This window comes from Budorcas taxicolor, chromosome 11, assembly GCF_023091745.1.
Source record: "Budorcas taxicolor isolate Tak-1 chromosome 11, Takin1.1, whole genome shotgun sequence".
Taxonomy (NCBI): domain Eukaryota; kingdom Metazoa; phylum Chordata; class Mammalia; order Artiodactyla; family Bovidae; genus Budorcas; species Budorcas taxicolor.
This window is the reverse complement of record NC_068920.1, coordinates 48,722,370-48,744,056: the sequence shown is the minus strand read 5'-3', so window position 1 is coordinate 48,744,056 and position 21,687 is coordinate 48,722,370. Positions and strand designations below refer to the sequence as shown.

Below are 21,687 nucleotides of genomic sequence, written 5' to 3'. Positions count from 1 at the left end.
TTTCTTACGTTACCCCTTCCACTTCCTTCTCTTAATGCCTAACACGCTGCCTGTCACATAGTAGGAGGCTCAACAAATACTCATTGAGTGAATCAGTTCAGCGATGAAGTCGGCATTGGCTCACAAAGAGACCGCTGGCGAGGACTGCAGAAGACCGAGAGGGAAGAACTGGCCGCCAGGGGGAGCAAGAAGCCGTGCTCTCCAGATCTCGTGATAGTTCCCAAGTTCTCCGAGACATCTCCTGTTCTATTTCTGGCGGAAGCTTCCGGCGGGAAGAAGGAGCGCTGCCTCGTCGGTGGAGTGGGAGTTGCTTCCGGGTTGCGCGCCCGGAAGTAGGAAGTTGTCGGCCTATCCTCCTCGCCCGGCGGCTTGCTGTCCCCGAGGCGGGAGGAGCCCGAGGGGGCGCGGGCCCCGCACGTGAGTGACTGGGGCCCGAGGCCGGGAGGGGGGAGGCAGCTTCGTGACAACACTGTCGCCGCACCCGTCTGTAAACTCCTCGCGCAGCCCACCTTTCCGCGCCAGTGCCACTCCTGCCCCTGCGCTGACCCCTTCTCTGAGCCTTTGGCGTTTTGCGGACTGACAGCACCCTTCACCAACTCCCCCGGGGTCAACTTTCTTAAGACTTCTCCCTTTTTTCCCTTGGCTCTGCCGGGGAGAGCAGAGAGTTCCGCCCTAATTGAACTTGTTTCGCGGGGTCACAATAGTGACCAAAACAGCGGTCCTAGCGAAGTCTTTATTTCATTGCCCTTTTAGCTTTGTCTTTTTTTTTTTTTTTTTTTGAATGTTTACAGTAGATTTCCCGCCCCACTCCGAAACATCTTTTTCTGATAATTGTTAGGGAAGGAATTTTTTTTTTAATTTTATTTTTTATGATAAACATGGCATCTCGGATTTCAGAAAGGAATATGACTTGGTTTATTGGCTTGATTAAAAGAGCTGTTTGTAATCTCCATTTAGAACAAGGAAATTTGCCTGCTTCATGTTGCCTAGTATTTTAAGATCATTAGTCCTGCAAGCCACACTTCTTTTCTGGTCTAAGAGCCTGCATATCCTTGGTATTTGCCATTACACCAGTTTTAAGGTATTTGGCCTTCTCTTCATGATAGGGGCTTCCCTGGTGGCTCAGATGATAAAGAATCCACTTGCTGTGCAGAAGTGGGTACAATCCCTGGGTCAGGAAGATCCCCTGGAGGAGGAAATGGCAACCCATTCCTGTATTCTTGCCTGGAGAATTCTTTGGACAGAGGAGCCTGGCTGGCTACAGTCCATAGGGTTGCAAAGAGTCAGACTGAGCGACTAACACTTTCACTCATAATAGAGACTACTTCCAGAATAATTTCTGGCTTTTCCTATTTGCTCATTTGGTTGTTCCCATAGTGGAATCTTCCATGGACATCTTTCCCTTAATAAATTTGCTTGTTTGAGTTATGACAGTTTTCCTTTAAGGAAGGACATGCTTTAACCTAAATTTAGCTTTGCTACATTGAAGTTTTGAGTGAAGTTCACATCCACCAATTCGAATACCGCAGGCCCTGTTTGCCCTTTCTGCTTTAGACCAAAACAGTTTTCAAGACCCAGTTCAAATCCCTGTTCTTCCACAGCTATTTAAAGCTCCACACACACAAAATCCAAGTGTGAAGTTCCTATCTTGCTCACCTAAACTCTCATTAGGCTGATGTGTTTTTGAAAAATCAGTAAAATAAACCATTAGTTTGTGAACAAAATGATTAGGTCTTTTCTATAAATTGTTCAACAGGCAGTGCTAAGGTTCCATATCTCTGAGGTGAATTTCCATGTCTGTTATTAGTTTGTGTTGTTATTTTCTCCAAAAAATCTGCTTTCAAGAAACAGTTTCGTGGCAAGGAAGACAAGGAATAGATGTAATACAGGGTGATAGGGTTGTGTTTAAGGTTCAAAGGGCAGAAATGAAGGGCTGAGATTCAAAGGGCACAAATAGTGTTCACTCATTGGACAAAGCACAGGAGGATAGTTTTTGTAAACAGAGAAAATTATGTGTACAGAAGCAGAAAGGTGTGAAATAGTATGGCAGCAAAGAATATGAGGAAAGAATGGGAAACGAGACTGAACAGATAGGCAGTAACCAGTGGGTCACGCTAAGTAGTTTGGACTTCATCTTATTATAATTATTATGTATTTAATTTGGGTAATAAGACAAATGTTCTAGATATATCACCTTGTAATTGATTAACAACATGGTTGAAAAGACACAATTATCCTTATTTTATAGATAAAAAACTCTGAGGCTTTAGAGAGATTAGAACAGTGGCTTATGGCCACACAATAGATGGAGAATCTAGTATTTGAATTCAGTTTTTTCTGACTCCAGTGCTGGTATTCTTAACCACCATGCTAAATTGTTCCCTAGCCAGGCGTGGGAAGTCAAGGAAAGTGCTAAAGTGCTTTGAATAGATGAGCAATGTGAGCCAATTTGTGTTTTAGAAAAATAATTTGTAGAGACAGGCTCAGAAAGGAGAAAAGGGGTTGGAAGTATAGAAATTAAAATATCTTTGTGATGGTCTATGGGAGGGATGTTGAGGGCCTTGACTGCCACTAATGCAGAGCTAAAGAGGAGGTGATGAATGTGAGAGCTATACAGGATATAAAATTGAGGATTTGGTGATTGATTCATTGGTGGGGATGAGCAAGCAGGAGGAGAGGTTTTAAGTTTGGAAAACTGATGTTTCCATTATTTAAGAAAAGGAATACAGTAGGATAAACAGTTTGCAGAGGAAAAATAATAAGTCAGATATGGACACATAACACGTAGGGGACTATAAGAAATTTGGGCCAGGATGTCTGGTAGCTGATTAGATAGATGGGTCTTGAGTTTTGGAGAGTTCTAGATTGGAGAAGTGGAGAAGGCAATGGCACTCCACTCAGTATTCTTGCCTGGAAAATCCCATGGGTGGAAGAGCCTGGTAGGCTGCAGTCCATGGGGTTGCTAAGAGTCGGATGCGACTGAGCAACTTCACTTTCACTTTTCACTCTCATGCATTGGAGAAGGAAATGGCAACCCACTCCAATGTTCTTTCCTGGAGAATCCGAGGGACGGCAAGCCTGGTGGGCTGCCATCTGTCGGGTCGCACAGAGTTGGACATGACTAAAGCGACTTAGCCCCAGCAGATTGGAGAAGAGCTTTAGGAATCACTAAAGCTGGTGGCTAAAGCCGTGGAGGGAATGAGACAGTCAAGGACATCCGTGATGAATACCAACATTCCGAGAGAATGAGAACAAGAGAATTATGCCAAGATTTGAGGGCACTTGAGGGAGATAATGGATGGGAATGGCAGCTGCTGCAGAGAGATAACTGAAAAAGTGTCCTTTGGACTTGGCACGTGAAGAAGGCCTTTGGTGACCTTAGTGAAAGCAGCATCAGTGGCGTGAGGGGAAAAGAAACGAATGGAGACCTGAGAAACGAGAGGGAAGTGAAACTTTTTTTTTTGAGAGCTTAACTTCGAAGGGAGGAAGTATAAGCTCTGGAAGTCTAGAGAGGAAGAATTTTTTTTTTTTTTTAAACCATAGAAACTAGAAAAAGTGAGATGAGGAGATATGTTTAAAAATCTAGGGGTTCTTGCTTCAAATATGTCAGTGTCATAAAAGGCCAGAAAACAAAACACCAGCATCTGTTGTAGATTTAAGTAGACCAGCGAGGCATAACAGCTAACTGTGATGTGTGATCATTGGTTGGTGCCTAGATTTCTAAAAAGCTGTATGGCCTTTCTTTCCTTCCTTTTTTTTTTTTTTTGAAAGTTTGACCGTGGACTGGATACTAAGTAATGTTAGAGAATTATTACTTTTAATAGGTATGACAATGATGCTGATGGTTATGTAGAATAATACCCTTATTTTCAGAAGGTACATATTGAAACATTTAGAAGTGATTTCATGATGTGTTACATTAATAAGTTTCAAATGGTTCTAGTAAAAAAAAAAAGACAGTTGGACCGAAAGTAAATATAGCCAAATGTTTGTTAACAATTGGTGAATCTAACTTAAGGATATACAAACATCCTTTGTACTATTACAGTTTTTCTAGAGGCTTGAAATTTTTCAAAATAAAAAATTGAGAGAAAAACAGTATATTTTCAGAGAGCAAAGAAAACACTAGACTCTTCAATGAAGTCTCAATGAGCAGAAATGTCCAGAAAGAGGAACGTTGATGATAAGAGTACAAAAAAGTGGAATTCCCTTAATTGTAAATTTAAAGCAGTTATTACAGTTTTAAATTGCTCCTCTTTTAAATTGTATCATTTTAATGTTTTATCATTTATCTTTTCTTTAAATGTGGAATTTGGTTTTTATTACAATTCAGTGATAACATTTTTTTTCCGGTTTAATGAAACACGTCTTCAATCAGTGAGAATCATTGGAAAAAATAGAATGGAATATATTCATAACACTGAAGGATGGATTATTATACTACATAGCTAGCATAATACCAAAGAACCTAGTATGTGGAAAAAGAAAATTTATTGTTAGGTACTCTGTATGTTCCTACCATAGTTGAAGATTGGGAAATATTTAGATGGGCTTTTGAAACTTTCTTTGTGAATACAGCTTTTGTGTTTTAACTAGATGAGTCAGTATTGCATCTTAGAGTTGCCTAGATGGTATAGCTGTTTATTTAGGGAAACAGCTTTGGATTTGACATCCAGGGTGATGTCATATCAGTGTTCAGGACATATTTATATCAATAGAGAGATTCTGTTTTAAACAGTATAAAGGAGAAATGTACATTTTGTCTGGCCTCTTATCCTGTTTTCTGCCTTAAACATCTTTATTGGTGAGTTCTGTTGGAGTCATTCTACCAGCTATGGCTCTGTCCTGTGTTTTCCTAGACTGAGATTGAGAAGGAATTGTGGAGAACGTCCCTTCAGGGTTGTCAGTTGCCTCCTCCTATTCCTGAAGTAATCCTTCAGACATTAACAGCCCCCTGGCTTATCTCCCCCAGGCCGCTCTTGAAGGCAAGATTTCTTAACCTCAGCACTCTTGATATGTTGAGTTCTTTGTCATGGGGAGTTGTCCTGTGCATCATGAGAGCTTTCGTCTTTATGCATGAGCGGCTTGTAGTGCCCCCTACAGTTTTGGTTTGTGTGTGTATAGCTTTATTTGGAGAAAAATGTATCATTCACAGTCTATTGCCAAGTGCACTAATGTGTGTCCACACCACCGAAGATGGTAATCTGTTACGTAAGAATTTGTTTTGTTCAAGATCAGAAGTAAATACAAGCCTAGGAGACTTGCTGCGAGGCATGAGTTGTGACTATGAGAGAAAGTAGAAATTCCAGGTTTTCCTGCCTGTTCCCTTTGGTTTCCCTCTTCTTGGGACTTTGAAGTTGGCATGGAGAAGAAAAAAATCCTTGGGAAACGTTGAGTATCCCTCCAGTTTTGACAGTCTAAAAGGTCTCCAGACATCCCCTGGGGAGCAGAATCACCTGCTTGAGAAGTACTGTTCACAGCAGTGTCTCCTGATTGGGGGTGTGCCTGTGATCCGCAGGAAAGAGGTTTGAAAACTTCCACACCTGGGTCCCACTCCCAGGCTTCTGGCATTTCAGTGTAGAAAGGGTGTTGCCTGATACCTTGATTTTTGTAACTCTGCAGGTCATTCTGCCTATGCCCTTGCAGGTATAAGCCACTGTTAAGGGTCGAGCTCACTCATTGAAACTTCTCTCTGTGGCAAAGCTCATTTCTGCCAGAGTTGGACCTTCTTACTAGAGAGAAAGGGATTGCTATCAAGCTTCAGCTGATTTCACTCAGTCTGGATGAATACACTTGATGCTTAACCCTGACTTTGTTTGTTTGTTTTTTAAGGGACAAGTTCTTTGTATTTGTTTTTTTAGTACAAACCCTTGTGTTGAGGGTTGACTTTCAACAGTTCCCAGCAAGGGAGCTGCTCTGCTAGTCTGACCTAAAGGGACAAGATTTTTTGTTGTTGTTGTTTAATTAACATCCACTAGATGCCAGTAGTATCCCTGAAGTGTTAGAATCACAAATGTCTCCAAACTTTCTACATACCCCTGGGGGGAGGGGGAGGAGAGTTGCCCCTAGTTGAGAACCACTGATTTTACCAAAGACAAAAGGAAAGCTTATTACCAAGACCCCCGTGTGCTCGTAGAAACTTCATTAAATTATTAGTAACTATCCTTTTGGTAACTCGGGAAATGCATCAGAATCTCAGGGAAGAAGGATGTACAGCTTGCAAGAAGTGTGTGTATTCAGTATCATATTATCATTTTGTACTTCCTGAAATAGTCATACACCCCTGCTAAGTCGCTTCAGTCACGTCCAACTCTGCGCGACCCCATGGACTGCAGCCTACCAGGCTCCTCCATCCATGGGATTCTCCAGGCAAGAGTACTGGAGTGGGTTGCCATTGCCTTCTCCTGTAACTGCATAGTGATACACCAATTCAACTTACTGCTATGCAGGAAAAACACCATTTAATGAGACATGAAGGCAAAGCACAAACCCGACTAAGGGGACACATGCTGTGGACCACAGCACTGCTCTTACCAGAGCAAGTCGGAGGATGGGGGAGGGGAGACGGATGGGAAACTACAGCCTCGGGGGCGGGGGAGGGGGGCGGGGGGGGGCGGGGGGGGCGGGGGGGGGCGGGGGGTGGGTCTGGATTGACGACAACTTAGGAGACAATAGGATGAGACAGGAAAGGAAACTTGAAAAACATTCTGGCTCAGTCCTCCTGTCTTTTGGATGAGGAAATAGGTCAAGTGACTTAGCCACATCATAGCAATAAGTATAGTAAATGCCACAACAGCGATAAGTTCAAATTCTATAAATACACATTTAAAATATCTTCACTGAGATATAATTTATGTATGCCGTGAAACTCACATATTTAAAATATACAGTTCAGTGGGGTTTGTTTATTCACAGCGTTGCACAACAATCACAATTTGTTTTGAACATTTTTCTCACTCGAGGAAGTAGCTTTGTATCTATTAGCAGTCACTCCCCATTCCTCCCCACCCCCTCCCCTAGGCAACCCCTAAAAAATATTTTCTGTCTCTATTTTGCCTGTCCTTGACTTTTCATATACATTCAGTCATGTAATTATCTTCTTTCATTTAGCATAAGGTCGTCAAGGTTCATCCATGTTGTAGCTGCTGCTGCTGCTGCTAAGTCACTTCAGTCGTGTCTGTACCTGTGCGACCCCGTAAACGGTAGCCCACCAGATTCCTCTGTCCCTGGGATTCTCCAGGCAAGAACACTGGAGTGGGTTGCCATTTTCTTCTCCAATGCGTGAAAGTGAAAAGTGAAAGTGAAGTTGCTCAGTCGTATCCGACTCTTCACGACCCCACGGACTGTAGCCCACCAGGTTCCTCCGTCCATGGGGTTTTCCAGGCAAGAGTACTGGAGTGGGCTGCCATCGCCTTCTCCAGTCATGTTGTAGCATGTGTCAGTATTTTATTCCTTCTTATTATCCAGTAATATTCCATTTTGTGAATATTATTGATACATGAATATTATTGAAATCCATTTTGTTATCCTTTCCTGGATATTTGGATTGCTTTCGTTTTTGAGCTCTTATGAATACTGTGGCTTAAACAAGTTTTCATGTGGGTATTTGTTTTAGATTATCAGGGGTACATACTTCCAAGTGGAGCTGCTGGCTCCCGTGGTAGCTCTGTATCTGAGTTTCTGAGGAACTGCCAAGCTTTCCAAAGCCGCTGCATCGCTTTCCATCCCCACTCGCAGTGCACAGGAGTCCCACCGCCAGCGCTTGTTACTCTCTGGCTGTTTGATTATAGCCATCCCAGTGGGGGAGAGGCGGCATCTCACTGGCGTTTTGATTTGCACTTCCTTGATGGCTAATGAGGTTAAACCTCTTTTCATGAGTTTCTTGGCCATTTGTATATCCTCTGTGGAGAAATATCTATTCAGATATTTTGCCCATTTTTAATTGGGTATTTATCTTTTTATAATTGAGTTGTAAGAATTCTTTATGAACTCTGACTGCTAGTCCCTTACAGATATATAATTTACAAATAATATCATCCCCCCCCCCCCCATTCTGTAAGTTGTCATTTTACTTTCTCGGGTATCATTGGCAGCACAAAAGGTGTTCGTTTTGATGTATCCATTCTTTTGCTATTTGTGCTTTTGGTATCCTGTCTAAGAAGCCATTGCCTGATCTTGTGTTGTGAAGATTTCCCCCTTTGTTTTCTAGTTTTAGGTCTTTTATCCATTCTGAATTAATTTCTATCTGTAGTATAAGGAATCATCCAACTTCGTTCTTTTGCATGTGGATATGTAGTTGTTCCAGCACCATTTGTTGAAAATATCCATTTTATTTTATGTTATTATATTTTTTGGCCATGCCATACAGATTATGGAATCTTAGTTCCCCAACCAGAGATTGAACCCCAGCCCCCAACAGTGAAGGAGCCAAGTCCTAACCACTGGACTACCAGGGAATTCCCGAAAATACACACTCTAAAATAGAGTTTCACCACCCTTTCACCTGAACCTTAAAATGAAGCCCTATGTGGTCTTAAAAAAGAACGCTTTGAGCAACAGCAGAGCGTTTGGAGAAAGATTGTGTCCCCTAAAATGTGTGGGGTTCCTCCCCCCTCCAGTCCTCAAAATCTAGGTTACCTGTTTGTTAATCTACCGTTTGAAGTCTGACTCTGATTTGGTCAGCCTTGGCTTGGGGCCCAGGTATGAGCATTCCTGAAAAGCTCTCTAGGTGATCCTGCTGTGCAGGCAGTTGAGGACTAGGGCGCTGTTCAAGGAGGAGCTGTACCGGGATGTGTGCTGGCCTGTGGCAGCGCAGGCGGCTGCCTCTGCTGGAGCCTCCTGACGCTTCTGCTCTACAGAGGGCAGCATCTCCTCACGGAAGGGATAGAGTTGTTCTGTGTTTGTGCTTTTCCATGTTAGAAACACCTCGGGGATGAAATCTGTGAAATAAGAGGACCCTGTGCATTAGGAAAACAACAACAGCAAAACTCCCAACCAACAAAGACAGCATGGATCCCAAGGGCTGTTTCTCCTCCCATGAAGAAGTGAAAGCGAAGTCGCTCAGTCGTGTCCAACTCTTTGTGACCCCATGGACTCTAGCCTACCAGGCTCCTCTGTCCATGAGATTTTCCAGGCAAGGGTACTGGAGTGGGTTGCCATTTCCTTCTCCAGGGGATCTTCCCAAACCAGGGATCGAACCCAGCCTCCCACATTGTAGGCAGATGCTTTACCGTCTGAGCCACCAGGAAAGTTTTTTCCTCATATAAATGAAGAAAAATACTGTTCCGTAGCCCAAGCACTTTTTAAAGAGAAGTGCTTTATTTTGTTTTACAAGTGATCCAGGGAGAATTCTATATTGCCTTTACTTTTTGCCTTTTATTGTATGACCATTGTGAAACGGCCTGACTTTAAAATAACTGTGAGAACACAAATTGAATTTTAGAATGAGTTATATAGATCTTAGGTTTTTAAAACATGTAAAATACAAACAAAATGCCCTTTGTTGTCTAAAATTCTATTTGCAGAAAAGCATGAGGACTGCAGCCTGCCAAGTGTGAAGTGCTCCCATGCCGTGACTTTGTGTTGTCTGAAATCCTTGCTCAGCCAGGAACGAGGCCTATCAGCAGGTTCCTCAGTGAATCTTGCCTTCAGTGATCAGTTCCTCCTCTCATGTTGCTAAAAGGTTCATTTAATGTGAAAGGAAGGAAATAAGTGATTAATAACACTTTCTATAGTCTATTTCTTTTTATTTTAGTTAATTACCTGTAGCAGATCTCCTGTGATTGGTTTCAGAAATCATTTGGGAGACTTCCCAGGTGGTCCAGTAGGTAAGACTCCTCGTTCCCAATGCAGGGGGCCCAGGTTTGATCCCTGGTCAGGGACCTAGATCCCACACGCCTCAACTAACAGATCCCTCATGCCACGACATAGATCCCAAGTGTCACAACCAAGACCCAACACAGACAAATAAATATTTATTAAAAAAAAATCATTTTAGATGGGCACTAGCATTTCAGAGTCCCGTTAAGGATTTGTTTTTGTGCTCTGAACTGGTATTCCTGAAAGTGTTTGGGAACCAGTGCTGGTCTGCAAACCATTTTTGTTACTAACCCACAATTAAGAAACACTTAAAAATTTGTATTAGATCTCAACATATTATGTTTTACAGAAGAATTGGTCAGCAGTGGATTGGGAAAAACACAGAAGTGGTCCCTCCCCACAGGTGGCCGAGAAGGACTGTTCTGAAGGATGTAGCTTTGAGAAGGAAGTACTTTCAAGAAATCATCTTTTTACATTTATTTTCTCTCTGTCTCTCAGAGACTCTGCATTGGAAGACATGGATCTTGCCGCTAATGAGCTCAGCATTTTTGACAAACTCTCAGAGACTGTTGATTTGGTAAGACAGACGGGCCATCAGTGTGGCATGTCAGAGAAGGCAATTGAAAAATTTATCAGACAGCTGCTGGAGAAGAATGAACCTCAGAGGGGGCCACCCCAGTATCCCCTCCTTCTAGCTGTGTACAAGGTAAAGACTTGGAAATAGCTTAGACGGAGCACAGGTCCATCAGCATTCTCCCCAGATATTACTGGTGACTGATTCCACCACTGAACCTTGGTTTTTCTATGAGTCAGTTGGCCTTTACTCTTTGTTATCATATATGATTAGGAAACTTGACTCTTTTGTTAAATGTTGTAGATGAAAGCTGTGTACTTACGGTTAACTGTGTTTGCATATATTTTTAAATGGTGAACATGGCCCTTGATCCATGTGATATAAACTTGGTGAGCCTTGCAGTTGTCACAGTTGTCAAGCTTTAAATCCTTTCAGAAGTGAATGTCAATGGCTTGTTTATGAAAATGGATTAGTTCTTAAAACACGTTGGACATAGTAGAAGATGCCTGTTGTTTTTTTTTTTTTTCCCTTGGCATTAAAGTATTTCATTTGCTGGGACCATTATTAATCCATTTCCTGTCTTTCCTTGTAGGTCTTCATAACCTTGGGATTAATCTTGCTCACTGCCTACTTTGTGATTCAACCTTTCAGCCCATTAGCACCTGAACCAGTGCTTTCCGGAGCTTACACCTGGCGTTCCCTCATCCATCACATCCGGCTGATGTCTTTGCCCATTACCAAGAAGTATATGCCAGAAACTAAGGGAGCTCCTCTGCATAGGGGCAATGAAGACAGACCCTTTCCAGGTAGAATACTACATTTACTACTTATTAGATGCAGCTTTCTTGGCAGTATATCATGAGAAAGAAGGTCACAGTTATTGACATCTAATGAGAGACACTTTGCTGTATTGTCTCATTTAATTTCATCCTCAGTAAAACTCTGTGGGAATGGGTTTTATTGCCCCATTTTGCAGATTGAGAAACTGAGGCTCAGAGGATGAAGAAACTTGTCAGAGAAACACATCTGGTGTTGTCAAATTCAAGCCCCCCAGTTCTTAAACACACATGTTGGGGATGAGAGTTTTTCCTCATAGGAAGGATTTGAGTGTATCTTTACCATTTTCTCTCCTATGATCCCTATCCATAATAGATATTTTAATAAGCAGCTCTTGCTTTATTGAAAGCATCTGAATCCAACCCCTTAATAAACCCTTTAATTTAGTAACAGTGCAGTGGCAGCACAGGAATTCCTGGTCCGATAGACCATTTGAGGAGTTGCTTTTTTGAAAATAGTGTAATGCAGTAAGACTTGAAATTTACTTTTTGAGAAAGAATAGAGGGATATTATTTGGGGATTTTATTTTAGTCATTATTATTTTATCTGTTTATCTTATTCGCCTGTATGAAGGAATATGTACATTAACACCACAAGTGGATTATAGAACTTTTTGTATAACCGTGTTCTGAAACCTTAGGCTTCAACATAACTGTTGAAAAAGTATGTCTTCAGTGTTTTCCAAAAAAAAAATTAGTAGTTGAAACCAAGCTTTATAATCATAGTGCTACTCTTTAAGCCAAGACCTAATCAGTCATAAAAATCATCACTTGGTTTGGGTCTCCTTTGAAAGCTATTTTTGTACACTTGGGGAAATCCTGAAGAGGTTTCCAGGATTGTATCAAAATCAGAGGAAGGGAACATTATAAAACAAAAACCCCACCTCATAAGTCTTTTTTTTTTTTTTTAAATCAACTCATATATTTAGACTTTTAAATTCCAGATATAACTTTCTTATGTTTATTTGGAAGGTTATTTTTGAAAAGTCATCAACAGAGCTCCAGCTCTTTATCAGGGAGCTCCAGAGCACGTGGGGAAAAAGCCAGAGAGACTGATCAGTGAGGCCAGCCTGCCGTGCTTCCTCGGATGCATCAGCCCCCATCCTGTCTTCCCTTCCCATCCTCCCGAAGCTCATCTTCTGCTCTGTGGCACGTGGGAGGAAGTCCACAGTGTTTAGGACCAGGTTCACGGCATTTATTTTCTTTCTCCTCATCTTATAAACTACATCTCCACAGACTCTTGAGTTAAAAAAACATAGTCAGTGCACAGTGATTGCTCATTCTGTGTATCAGAGTTTAAAAATTCAAGAAACATCTGTGTCTTGTCAACAAGCCAGGTTCAACAAGCCAGGTTGTTTGGCGACTCCAAATGAATATTTTGCCTTGCATATTGAAATAAAATGAGTCCTTAGAGTGCACTTGTAAAGAGAGAGCATTGGAAGGGTGTGGTTTTAGGTCTTAAATGTTGTTGATTCTACTACAAAGCTGCTTTTACTTGTAAATGGAGATTTGTTACCCTATTTTCCTGTGTCTCATAATTCTGGGAAGCTGTAGACATGTAACAACATTTTGCATAGCATTTGGAAGGAAGCTTCAGTTCAGTTCAGTTCAGTTCAGTCGCTCAGTCGTGTCCGACTCTTTGCGACCCCATGAATCACAGCACTCCAGGCCTCCCTGTTCATCACCATCTCCCGGAGTTCACTCAGACTCATGTCCATCGAGTCCGTGATGCCATCCAGCCAGCTCATCCTCTGTCGTCCCCTTCTCCTCCTGCCCCCAATCCCTCCCAGCATCAGTCTTTTCCAGTGAGTCAACTCTTCTCATGAGGTGGCCAAAGTACTGGAGTTTCAGCTTCAGCATCATTCCTTCCAAAGAAATCCCAGGGTTGATCTCCTTCAGAATGGACTGGTTGGGTCTCCTTGCAGTCCAAGGGACTCTCAAGAGTCTTCTCCAACACCACAGTTCAAAAGCATCAATTCTTTGGCGCTCAGCCTTCTTCACAGTCCACCTCTCACATCCATACATGACCACAGGAAAAACGATAGCCTTGACTAGACGGACCTTAGTCGGCAAAGTAATGTCTCTGCTTTTGAATATGCTATCTAGGTTGGTCATAACTTTTCTTCCAAAAAGTAAGCGTCTTTTAATTTCATGGCTGCAGTCACCATCTGCAGTGATTTTGGAGCCCCCCAAAATAAAGTCTGACACTGTTTCCACTGTTTCCCCATCTATTTCCCATGAAGTGATGGAACCGGATGCCATGATCTTCGTTTTCTGAATGTTGAGCTTTAAGCCAACTTTTTCGCTCTTCTCTTTCACTTTCATCAAGAGGATTTTTAGCTCCTCTTCACTTTCTGCCATAAGGGTGGTGTCATCTGCATATCTGAGGTTATTGAGATTTCTCCTGGCAATCTTGATTCCAGTTTGTGTTTCTTCCAGTCCAGCGTTTCTTGTGATGTACTCTGCATATAAGTTAAATAAGCAGGGTGACAGTATACAGGTGACATACTCCTTTTCCTATTTGGAACCAGCCTGTTGTTCCATGTCCAGTTCAAACTGTTGCTTCCTGACCTGCATACAGCTTTCTCAAGAGGCAGGTCAGGTGGTCTGGTATTCCCATCTCTTTCAGAATTTTCCACAGTTTATTGTGATCCACACAGTCAAAGGCTTTGGCATAGTCAGTAAAGCAGAAATAGATGTTTTTCTGGAACTCTCTTGCTTTTTCGATGATCCAGCAGATGTTGGCAATTTGATCTCTGGTTCCTCTGCCTTTTCTAAAACCAGCTTGAACATCAGGGAGTTCGCGGTTCACGTATTGCTGAAGCCTGGCTTGGAGAATTTTGAGCATTACTTTGCTAGCATGTGAGATGAGTGCAATTGTGCGGTAGTTTGAGCATTCTTTGGCCTTGCCTTTCTTTGGGATTGGAATGAAAACTGACCTTTTCCAGTCCTGTGGCCACTGCTGAGTTTTCCAAATTTGCTGGCATATTGAGTGCAGCACTTTCACAGCATCATCTTTCAGGATTTGAAACAGCTCAACTGGAATTCCATCACCTCCCCTGGCTTTGTTCATAGTGATGCTTTCCAAGGCCCACCTGACTTCATTTTCCAAAATGTCTGGCTCTAGATTAGTGATCGCGCCATCATGATTATCTGGGTCGTGAAGATCTTTTTTGTACAGTTCTTCCGTGTATTCTTAAGAATGCATAATGAAATAAGGGGTGAATGGAAACATGTTGGGGAGACTTAGGTAACAGAAGTGCAGGGACTTCCCTGGTGAGTCCAGTGGTTAAGACTCAGTGCTTCCATTGTAGAGGACATGGGTTTGATCCCTGATCAGGGAACTAGGATCCCATATCCTGGGAGGCCCCCCCAAAAAAGAAGTGCAAACTGCTGGTCCTGGAAGAGGGCCAGAAAAGCAAAAAACATAAATTATCATTCCTGTTGTCATGTACCAAAAAGCAGCGGCCTTTCAGTCAGGACTACTTAGCAGTACCTTTGCAGTAAATGTGGAGGGAGAATGTAAAGTGAGTGTGGCTGCCCAGAGGAAAGCCCTTCAGCGTGCGTGTCCCTCAGGGCTGGCCTGGTGCCCCCAGCGATCACCTGACACTCTGCAGGGCCACAGGCAGCACACCAGTGCTGTTAGGATTCCTCCCGACCGCTGGCAGCTCTCCCTCTTGACTCTACCCAGGGAACAAAAGGCAACAGAAGTGGGGTTTTGTTTTTCTAGGTTTCAGCCTTTGGTAGGAAACCCTGCCCCTGAATCCTCCTCATAGGGTGAATGAGGTGACTTTGTGGTGAGTCATGTAAACACCCCACTCTGCAGCAGAAAATAACTAAGCTGACTTCTTTAGTACTTGCCAGTTGCCAGGCCCTGTTCAAAGGGCTTTCCATGTGGTGGCTCGTTTGATCTTTACAATATTCCTAGGCAGTAGGTTCTGGTTTTATGTCTGTTTTACAGAAGACACTGAAGTACAGTGAGATTAGGTCACTTGCCTGAGAGTCCAAGGCTGATAAGTCATGGAACCAAGGCAGGCAGATTCTTTACCGGATTCTTGACCACTGAGCCACCAGGGAATCCTTGACTTACTATTTGACTTAATCTTTTCTCTCCCTTTTTTTAAAAAAATGCTGGTTGATTTATTCTGTTTGGCTGTGCCAGGGCTTTGCAGCATGCAGGCTCTTTAGTTGCAGCATGTTGGTTCTGTTTCCTGATCGGGGATCGAGCCCTGGCCCACTGCATTGGGAGCGCTGAGTCTTAGCCATTGGGCCACCAGGAAGTCCCAGTCCTTTCTCTTATTAACCTATAGTTTTCCCTTCACATTTACATTTTTAGTTCTTACCCACTCTCCCACCTCCATCTCCCACCTCCTGCCTTTATATCCATTTTGACCCTGCCATCTGTCCTCTTGGATTTTATCCTTCCCTAAAATCATTGTCTTAGAGCTCAAAAGGAACATTAGAGTTGATCTGGTACATACTCCTGTTTTTTTTTTTTTTTAACTTCTTATTTTGTATTGGCGTGTATCCAATTAACAATGTTGAGATTGTTCAGGTGAACAGCAGAGGAACTCAGCCATACATGTACGTGAGTCCATTCTCCCTCAAACTCCCCTCCCATCCAGTCTGCTATAAAACGTTGAGCAGAATTCCACATGCTATACAGTAAGTCCTTGTTAATTTTCCGTTTTAAGTACAGTGGTGTGTACATGTCCATCCCAAATTCTCTGACTATCTCTATCTTGGAATCTTCCCCTCTGTCAACCATAAGTTTGTTCTGTAAATCTGTGTCTATTTCTGTTTTGTAAATAAGATTATTTGTATCATTTCTATTTAGATTCCCCGTATAAGGAATATCATACAGTTTTCCTCCTCCTCTGTCTGACTGACTTCACTCAGCATGACGATCTCTAGATCCATCCATGTTGCTGCAGATGACACTGTTTCATTTGTTTTAATGGCTGAGTAATAGTCCATTGGACATATATACCGCATCTTTATCCGTTCCTTTCTTGATGGGCACTTAGTTGCTTCCGTGCCCCTGTTTTATGAAGAGGAAACTGAAGCTGGGAGAGGGGGAATAGCTTGCCTACCCAGTTACCCACGACAGACTAGCACTTGAACCTTAGTTTCTTAACTCGAGTCTGCCTCTCTTTCCATCACATCACATTTACTGCCTGCGCCCTTTGCCCTCAGGCAAGCCAGGTTCCAGCCTGTTCAGTTCAGTTCAGTCGCTCAGTCGCGTCCAACTCTTTGTGACCCCATGAACTGCAGCACGCCAGGCCTCCCTGTCCATCACCAACTCCTGGAGTTTATCCAAACTCATGTCCATTGAGTCGGTGATGACGTCTAACCATTCATCTTCTGTCATCCCCTTCTCCTCCTGCCCTCAATCTTTCCCAACATCAGGGTCTTTTAAAATGAGTCAGCTCTTTGCATCAGGTAGCCAAAGTATTGGAGTTTCAGCTTCAACATCAGTCCCTCCAATGAATACCCAGGGCTGATTTCCTTTAGGATGGACTGGTTGGATCTCCTTGCAGTCCAAAGGACTCTCAAGAGTCTTCTCCAACACCACAGTTCAAAAGCATCAATTCTTCGGCGCTCAGCTTTCTTTATAGTCCAACTCTCACATCCATTCATGACCACTGGAAAAACCATAGCCTTGACTAGACTGTTAGACTGAACTATTTTGTTTACTTTGGGCATTTCTGATGTCTAATTGTAACACTCATATATCCTGAGAAGGCCTGGGACAGTTCCTCACATAGTTAGAAGGTGTACTTCTGTATCTGTACTGCATGATTGGAACCTTACGTATCCACGAACTTTCAAGGGGTGGTTGAAGTGGATCTTCCAATATTAAGGAGTTTGGGGAAGAGTAGATCGTTCATTGACTTAGAACCAATCAGACTTAGAGTCCAGGCCAGTGCTCAGACCTATTTATTTGCAAATAAAAGAGTGAAGAGATGACAGCTCTGTCGAGCACTTACAGTGTGTATACCAGGCGCTGTGTCATTTATGCACCCTGTATTCAGTCTTCACAGCAATCACATACGGCAGTTAGCATTTTTATGTTAATATCTCAGAGATGGGGAAGCTGATATGCAAGGTGGTTGACTAGCTTAGCTGAAGTCTCACATTTAGAGACAAATTTCTATACGAGGAGGACTTACAAAAATAGATGGACTCTACAGTTTGGAATTGTTCGTACGCATTGCTTCCTGACAGCAGAGCTGTTGACAAAATGATTTCTTGGGTTCTTTCCATCCCTATGGTGTATGAAAGTGTCTCTGGGCCTGTTGCCACTCCTGCATGGGGCCTGGCCAGGGTCAAGGCTTCACCCCTGCCTCGTGCCCAGGGAGCCGGAAGTGCTAAGCAAAATGAGCTGCTGGAGCATAGCCTGATTAAATAGTGAGCACGCACCAGTGAATGTCACAGAGGCTTTGTTGTGGACTTTGCAGGCTTCTCTTAGGTGCATTTCTAATATGAGACATCTAAGAAGTCATGAGGTTATATTTATTTAATTCTTATTTTGAGGTTTTTCTCCAAATTCAGATCATCTGATTTTTTTTCTCCTGATGGACTTAATCCTGTTGTGTGTGTGTGCACTCAGTCATGTCCAACTCTCAGCGGCCCCGTGGACTGTAATCCACCAGGCTCTTCTGCCCATGGAATTCTCCTGCGAAGAATTCTGTCCACCAGGCTCTTCTGCCCATGAAATTCTCCTGCGAAGAATTCTGGCGTGGGGTGCTGTTTCCTACTCCAGAGGATCTTCCCGACCCAGGGATTGAACCCGAGTCTCTTGCATCTCCTGCATTGGCAGACGAATTCTTTACTACTAGTGCCAGCTGGGAATCCTATCATTAAATCTTTTGAAAAGTCAAAGTTTCATTCATGAAGTCAGTCATTCAGTGAGTGTGTATTGAGACCCTGCTGTATACCAGGCACTGTTCTCAACAGAGCAGCCAACAAAACAGTCCCCACCTCCGCACCCCGCTATCGTGGAGCTGGTCTTGACTTTGTGCTTTTCTTCTTTCCTATCCTTTTTACCCATAGGGAGGTTTTTGTGCTCCTGGAAAGAAATATATATATGTATATATGTTTGGTTTTTTTTTTTTGCTTTTTGCCAGATTAATAGTCTGTGTAAAAGAACTCTCCACTTCAAATTCCAGAGTATGTTACAATTGTTCACAGCAAGCCAGCCTGGGTGCGTTTCCTTTGTAAACAACTCTCAGGCACTAGGAAGCCTCCTGACAGGCCCTGGCTTGCCGCTGTTCTGCAGGGTGCCCAACTCACAGAGAAGCCTGGGAGGTTACAGATTCTGCCTTCCTTACCTTCAAGGCTGTGTTTTGTCCGCAAGCCTGTTTTTGACATCTCACACAGTGAAAGGATGCCATGGTCACAGTGAGAATTTGGAATCCAGGTCCTGTCTTTTATCGAACTCTAATAATGTGGAGTTTCACTTCTCTGGCACAACTGTTTTTTTTAGTATAACATGCATAGCTTGTATAAGGAGGATACCTTGAGTAAAGAAGCCTTGGAAATCAAAAGAAAGTTAGGGATTGCCATCCAACTTCCTTTCTGTCTGGTGCTGGAGGGCAAGTGGACAGACGCCGAGGAGGGCTGAAAAGAAACGAGATGCAGTGTGTTCGGTAACTGAAGAAAAGCCGTGGACCAGGGTGGTGTGGGATGGTCTGCTGTGTGCTGTTGGCTATTTTCCAGCATGAGTGAGATTTTGCTCACAGAGCACACAGCAGACAAAACCTTTTCAGACAGATGGAGGCCAAGTTGAAGTCTGGTCTCTTTTCCTTTCGTTGTTGGAAATTCTGTGAGAAGGGGAGAAGGAGCCGCAGCTGTACACAGCCCCCCTCCTCCTGGTCACTTCACTGCTTAGCCATTCCTCAGTCCCTTTTTGAAACAAATATGAGCACATTCTTTATCCATCTTGGTGACAAAGGCTGCAGAGAAGTCCAGAGTAGCTCTTGCTCCTTAAGTGCAGGCTCCCCTTAATTCAGGTGGAGTGCATGAACTACCCCATTCTGGGGGTCGTTTTTCCTCATCACTTCCCCTCTTCCTTGGCTGGCCACCACCCTGGCCAAGATTCCTCTTCTGTCAGGTGCCTCTTCAGGGACCTGCCTTCCAAGGTGGCTAAACTTTGCATTAAAAGTTAATACTCTCCGTTTGAGTCTTCATGGTCTTCAAAGACGTAAAAAAAAATTTTTTTTTTATTGAAGCATAGTTGATTAACAATGTGTTTCAGATGTACAGCGAAGTGATTCTGTTCTGCATACACACGGATCTGTTCTTTTTTTCCCCACCATTCTGCACGGCTTTCAGAATCTTAGGTCCCCAGTCAGGGATTGAACCTGGGCCCTCGGCAGTGAAAGCTCAGAGTCCTAACCACTGGACCACCAGGGAATTCCCTCCAAAGACATTTTTATTTGGAAAATACATAAAACATATATGAAGACCCAAAAAAAAAAAAAGACATTTTGATTTTTGAAAAAAAATCTTTTTTAACTTTTTTTGGCTGTGCCACATGGCGTGTGGCATCTTAATTTCTCTTCCAGGAATAAAGCCCGTGCCCCTTGCATTGGGAGCACAGAGTCTTAACCCCTGCACTGCCAGGAAAATCCAAAAATATATTTTTAATGAAGTAAATTCTCTCAGCTCTACCCCTCCCAACTCCTCCACCCAGGTAACCACTGGTAATAATTTGAATATACATCCATCTTTCTGAGTTTTTCCATGGCTGTGCAGGTTGCTATACTTTATAAAATATTTTTTGATTCACACACACAAGGAAGGCTTATGTAAATATTTTTGGCTAGGCACATTGTATTAGTTTCTAAGTTTGCTGTAACAAAGTATCAAAGGTCAGGTGAATTAAAACAACAGAAACTAATCTTCTCACAGTTTTAGAGGCTAGAAATCCAAAATCAAGGTGTTTCAGGGCTCTTCTCCTTCTCAGAGGCTCTAGGGATGAATCTTTCTTCGCTTCTTCCAGGTTCTGCTGGTTGCCATCAGTCCTCAGCATCCTTAGCTGTGGCCACATAATTCTGTATGGCCATCTTCCCTCTGGGAGTCGTCATGCAGCCTCACTTCTTCTGATAAGGATGCATGTAGATTGAATTTAGGGCCCACCCCACTTCAGTGTCACCTCATCTTTAATTAATTACATCTGCAAGGAACCTATTTCCAAATATGGTCAAATTCTGAGGTTCCAGAAGGACTTAAATTTTAGCAAGGGGACACTGTTCAACCCAGAACACACATTTTTCAGGAGTTTATTTTATTCCATCATCTGAGGATTGCTTAATGACAGTTTCTACATTTTTTTTGCTGTTATTAAAAAAAAAAGATTTGGGACATTCATATATACATATTTTTATATACATGTACTGTTACTTCTGTGGGGCTTCCCCAGTGTTTCAGATGGTAAAGAATCTCCCAGCTATGCGGGAGACCCAGGTTTGATACCTGAGTTGGGATAATCCCCTGGAGAAGGGAATGATTACCCACTCCAGTATTCTTACCTGGAGAATCCCATGGAGAGAGGAGCCTGGTGGACTACAGTCCAGGGGGTCGCAAAGAGTCAAACATGACTGAGCAACTAACACTTCACTATTATTTCTGTAAAACAGATTCTTGGAAGTAGAATACCTGGGTCAGAAAGCATGGACATTTTACGTTTTAATATAAAAAGTTATCTTCATAAACTTATGTCAGCGTGTAACTTTCATTAACATGTATTGCTCATCTACCCTGGTTATTATCATTGTTTTGCCAGTCAAGTGACTGAAAAGTGGTATCTCACTTTAAGTTGCATCTCTTCAGTTATCAGTGAAGGTGGATGTCTTTTCAGTTGTGTTTTTAGGCGATTTGTATTTGTTTTTGTTTTTTTTGTGGACTCCTTGTCCATATTATCTACACAGAGAGAACAGAACAGTGCCCTTTGCCTCCAGACCTGCCCTCCTCCTGCCCAGCACAGAGGTGAGCCATGAGCAGTCAGAGGTGAGGGTCCTCGGGTCTGCCACATGCCCAGTGTCTGTCCCAAGGCTCTTGCTACATTCTCTAACTGTACCTGTGCCTAAAGGTGTATCCCCCATAGATTATAAGCATGGCCATACTTTATAATTCATTTTTGTTACCCCCGGATGCCTTTGGGCACGTAAACATCTCCTAGAGTTAATTTGGCAGGTGGTGGATTGTTGCCTGTGGTTATTCTCGTACATTTTTCTTTCTAGATAAACTTTAGAATGCAGTTGTCACAGCCCTGCCTCATCCCCACCTTGACCAATAGGAGACTCTGATGAAATTCTATCTAGTTGTATTAAATTTCTGTGTATGTGTTTTTGAGTAGACTTGATATCTTTATGACATTTAGTCATTTATCTAGGTCTTACTTTATATCCTTCAGTAAAATTTTATAGTTTTACCTTTTTTGTTAAATTTTTT

At 42.7% G+C, this 21,687-nt stretch overlaps 1 protein-coding gene across 3 annotated transcripts in view; it reads left to right on the top strand.

Annotated features, from left to right (window-relative positions):
* The first annotated feature begins 306 nt into the window (after positions 1-306).
* The window catches only part of C11H6orf89 (chromosome 11 C6orf89 homolog), a 34,907-nt gene continuing 13,526 nt past the window's right edge, over positions 307-21,687 (top strand). Inside the window, exons 1-4 of one of the 3 annotated variants that reach the window (XM_052648572.1) lie at positions 357-417; positions 9,755-9,827; positions 10,318-10,525; positions 10,986-11,199. In XM_052648572.1, coding sequence (XP_052504532.1) covers positions 10,337-10,525; positions 10,986-11,199 — 403 coding nt within the window. In that variant the 5' untranslated portion in view covers positions 357-417; positions 9,755-9,827; positions 10,318-10,336. Of the gene's footprint in view, positions 418-9,542; positions 9,623-9,754; positions 9,828-10,317; positions 10,526-10,985; positions 11,200-21,687 lie in introns of those variants that run through there. The other 2 variants (XM_052648571.1, XM_052648573.1) reach the window with 2 other exon arrangements.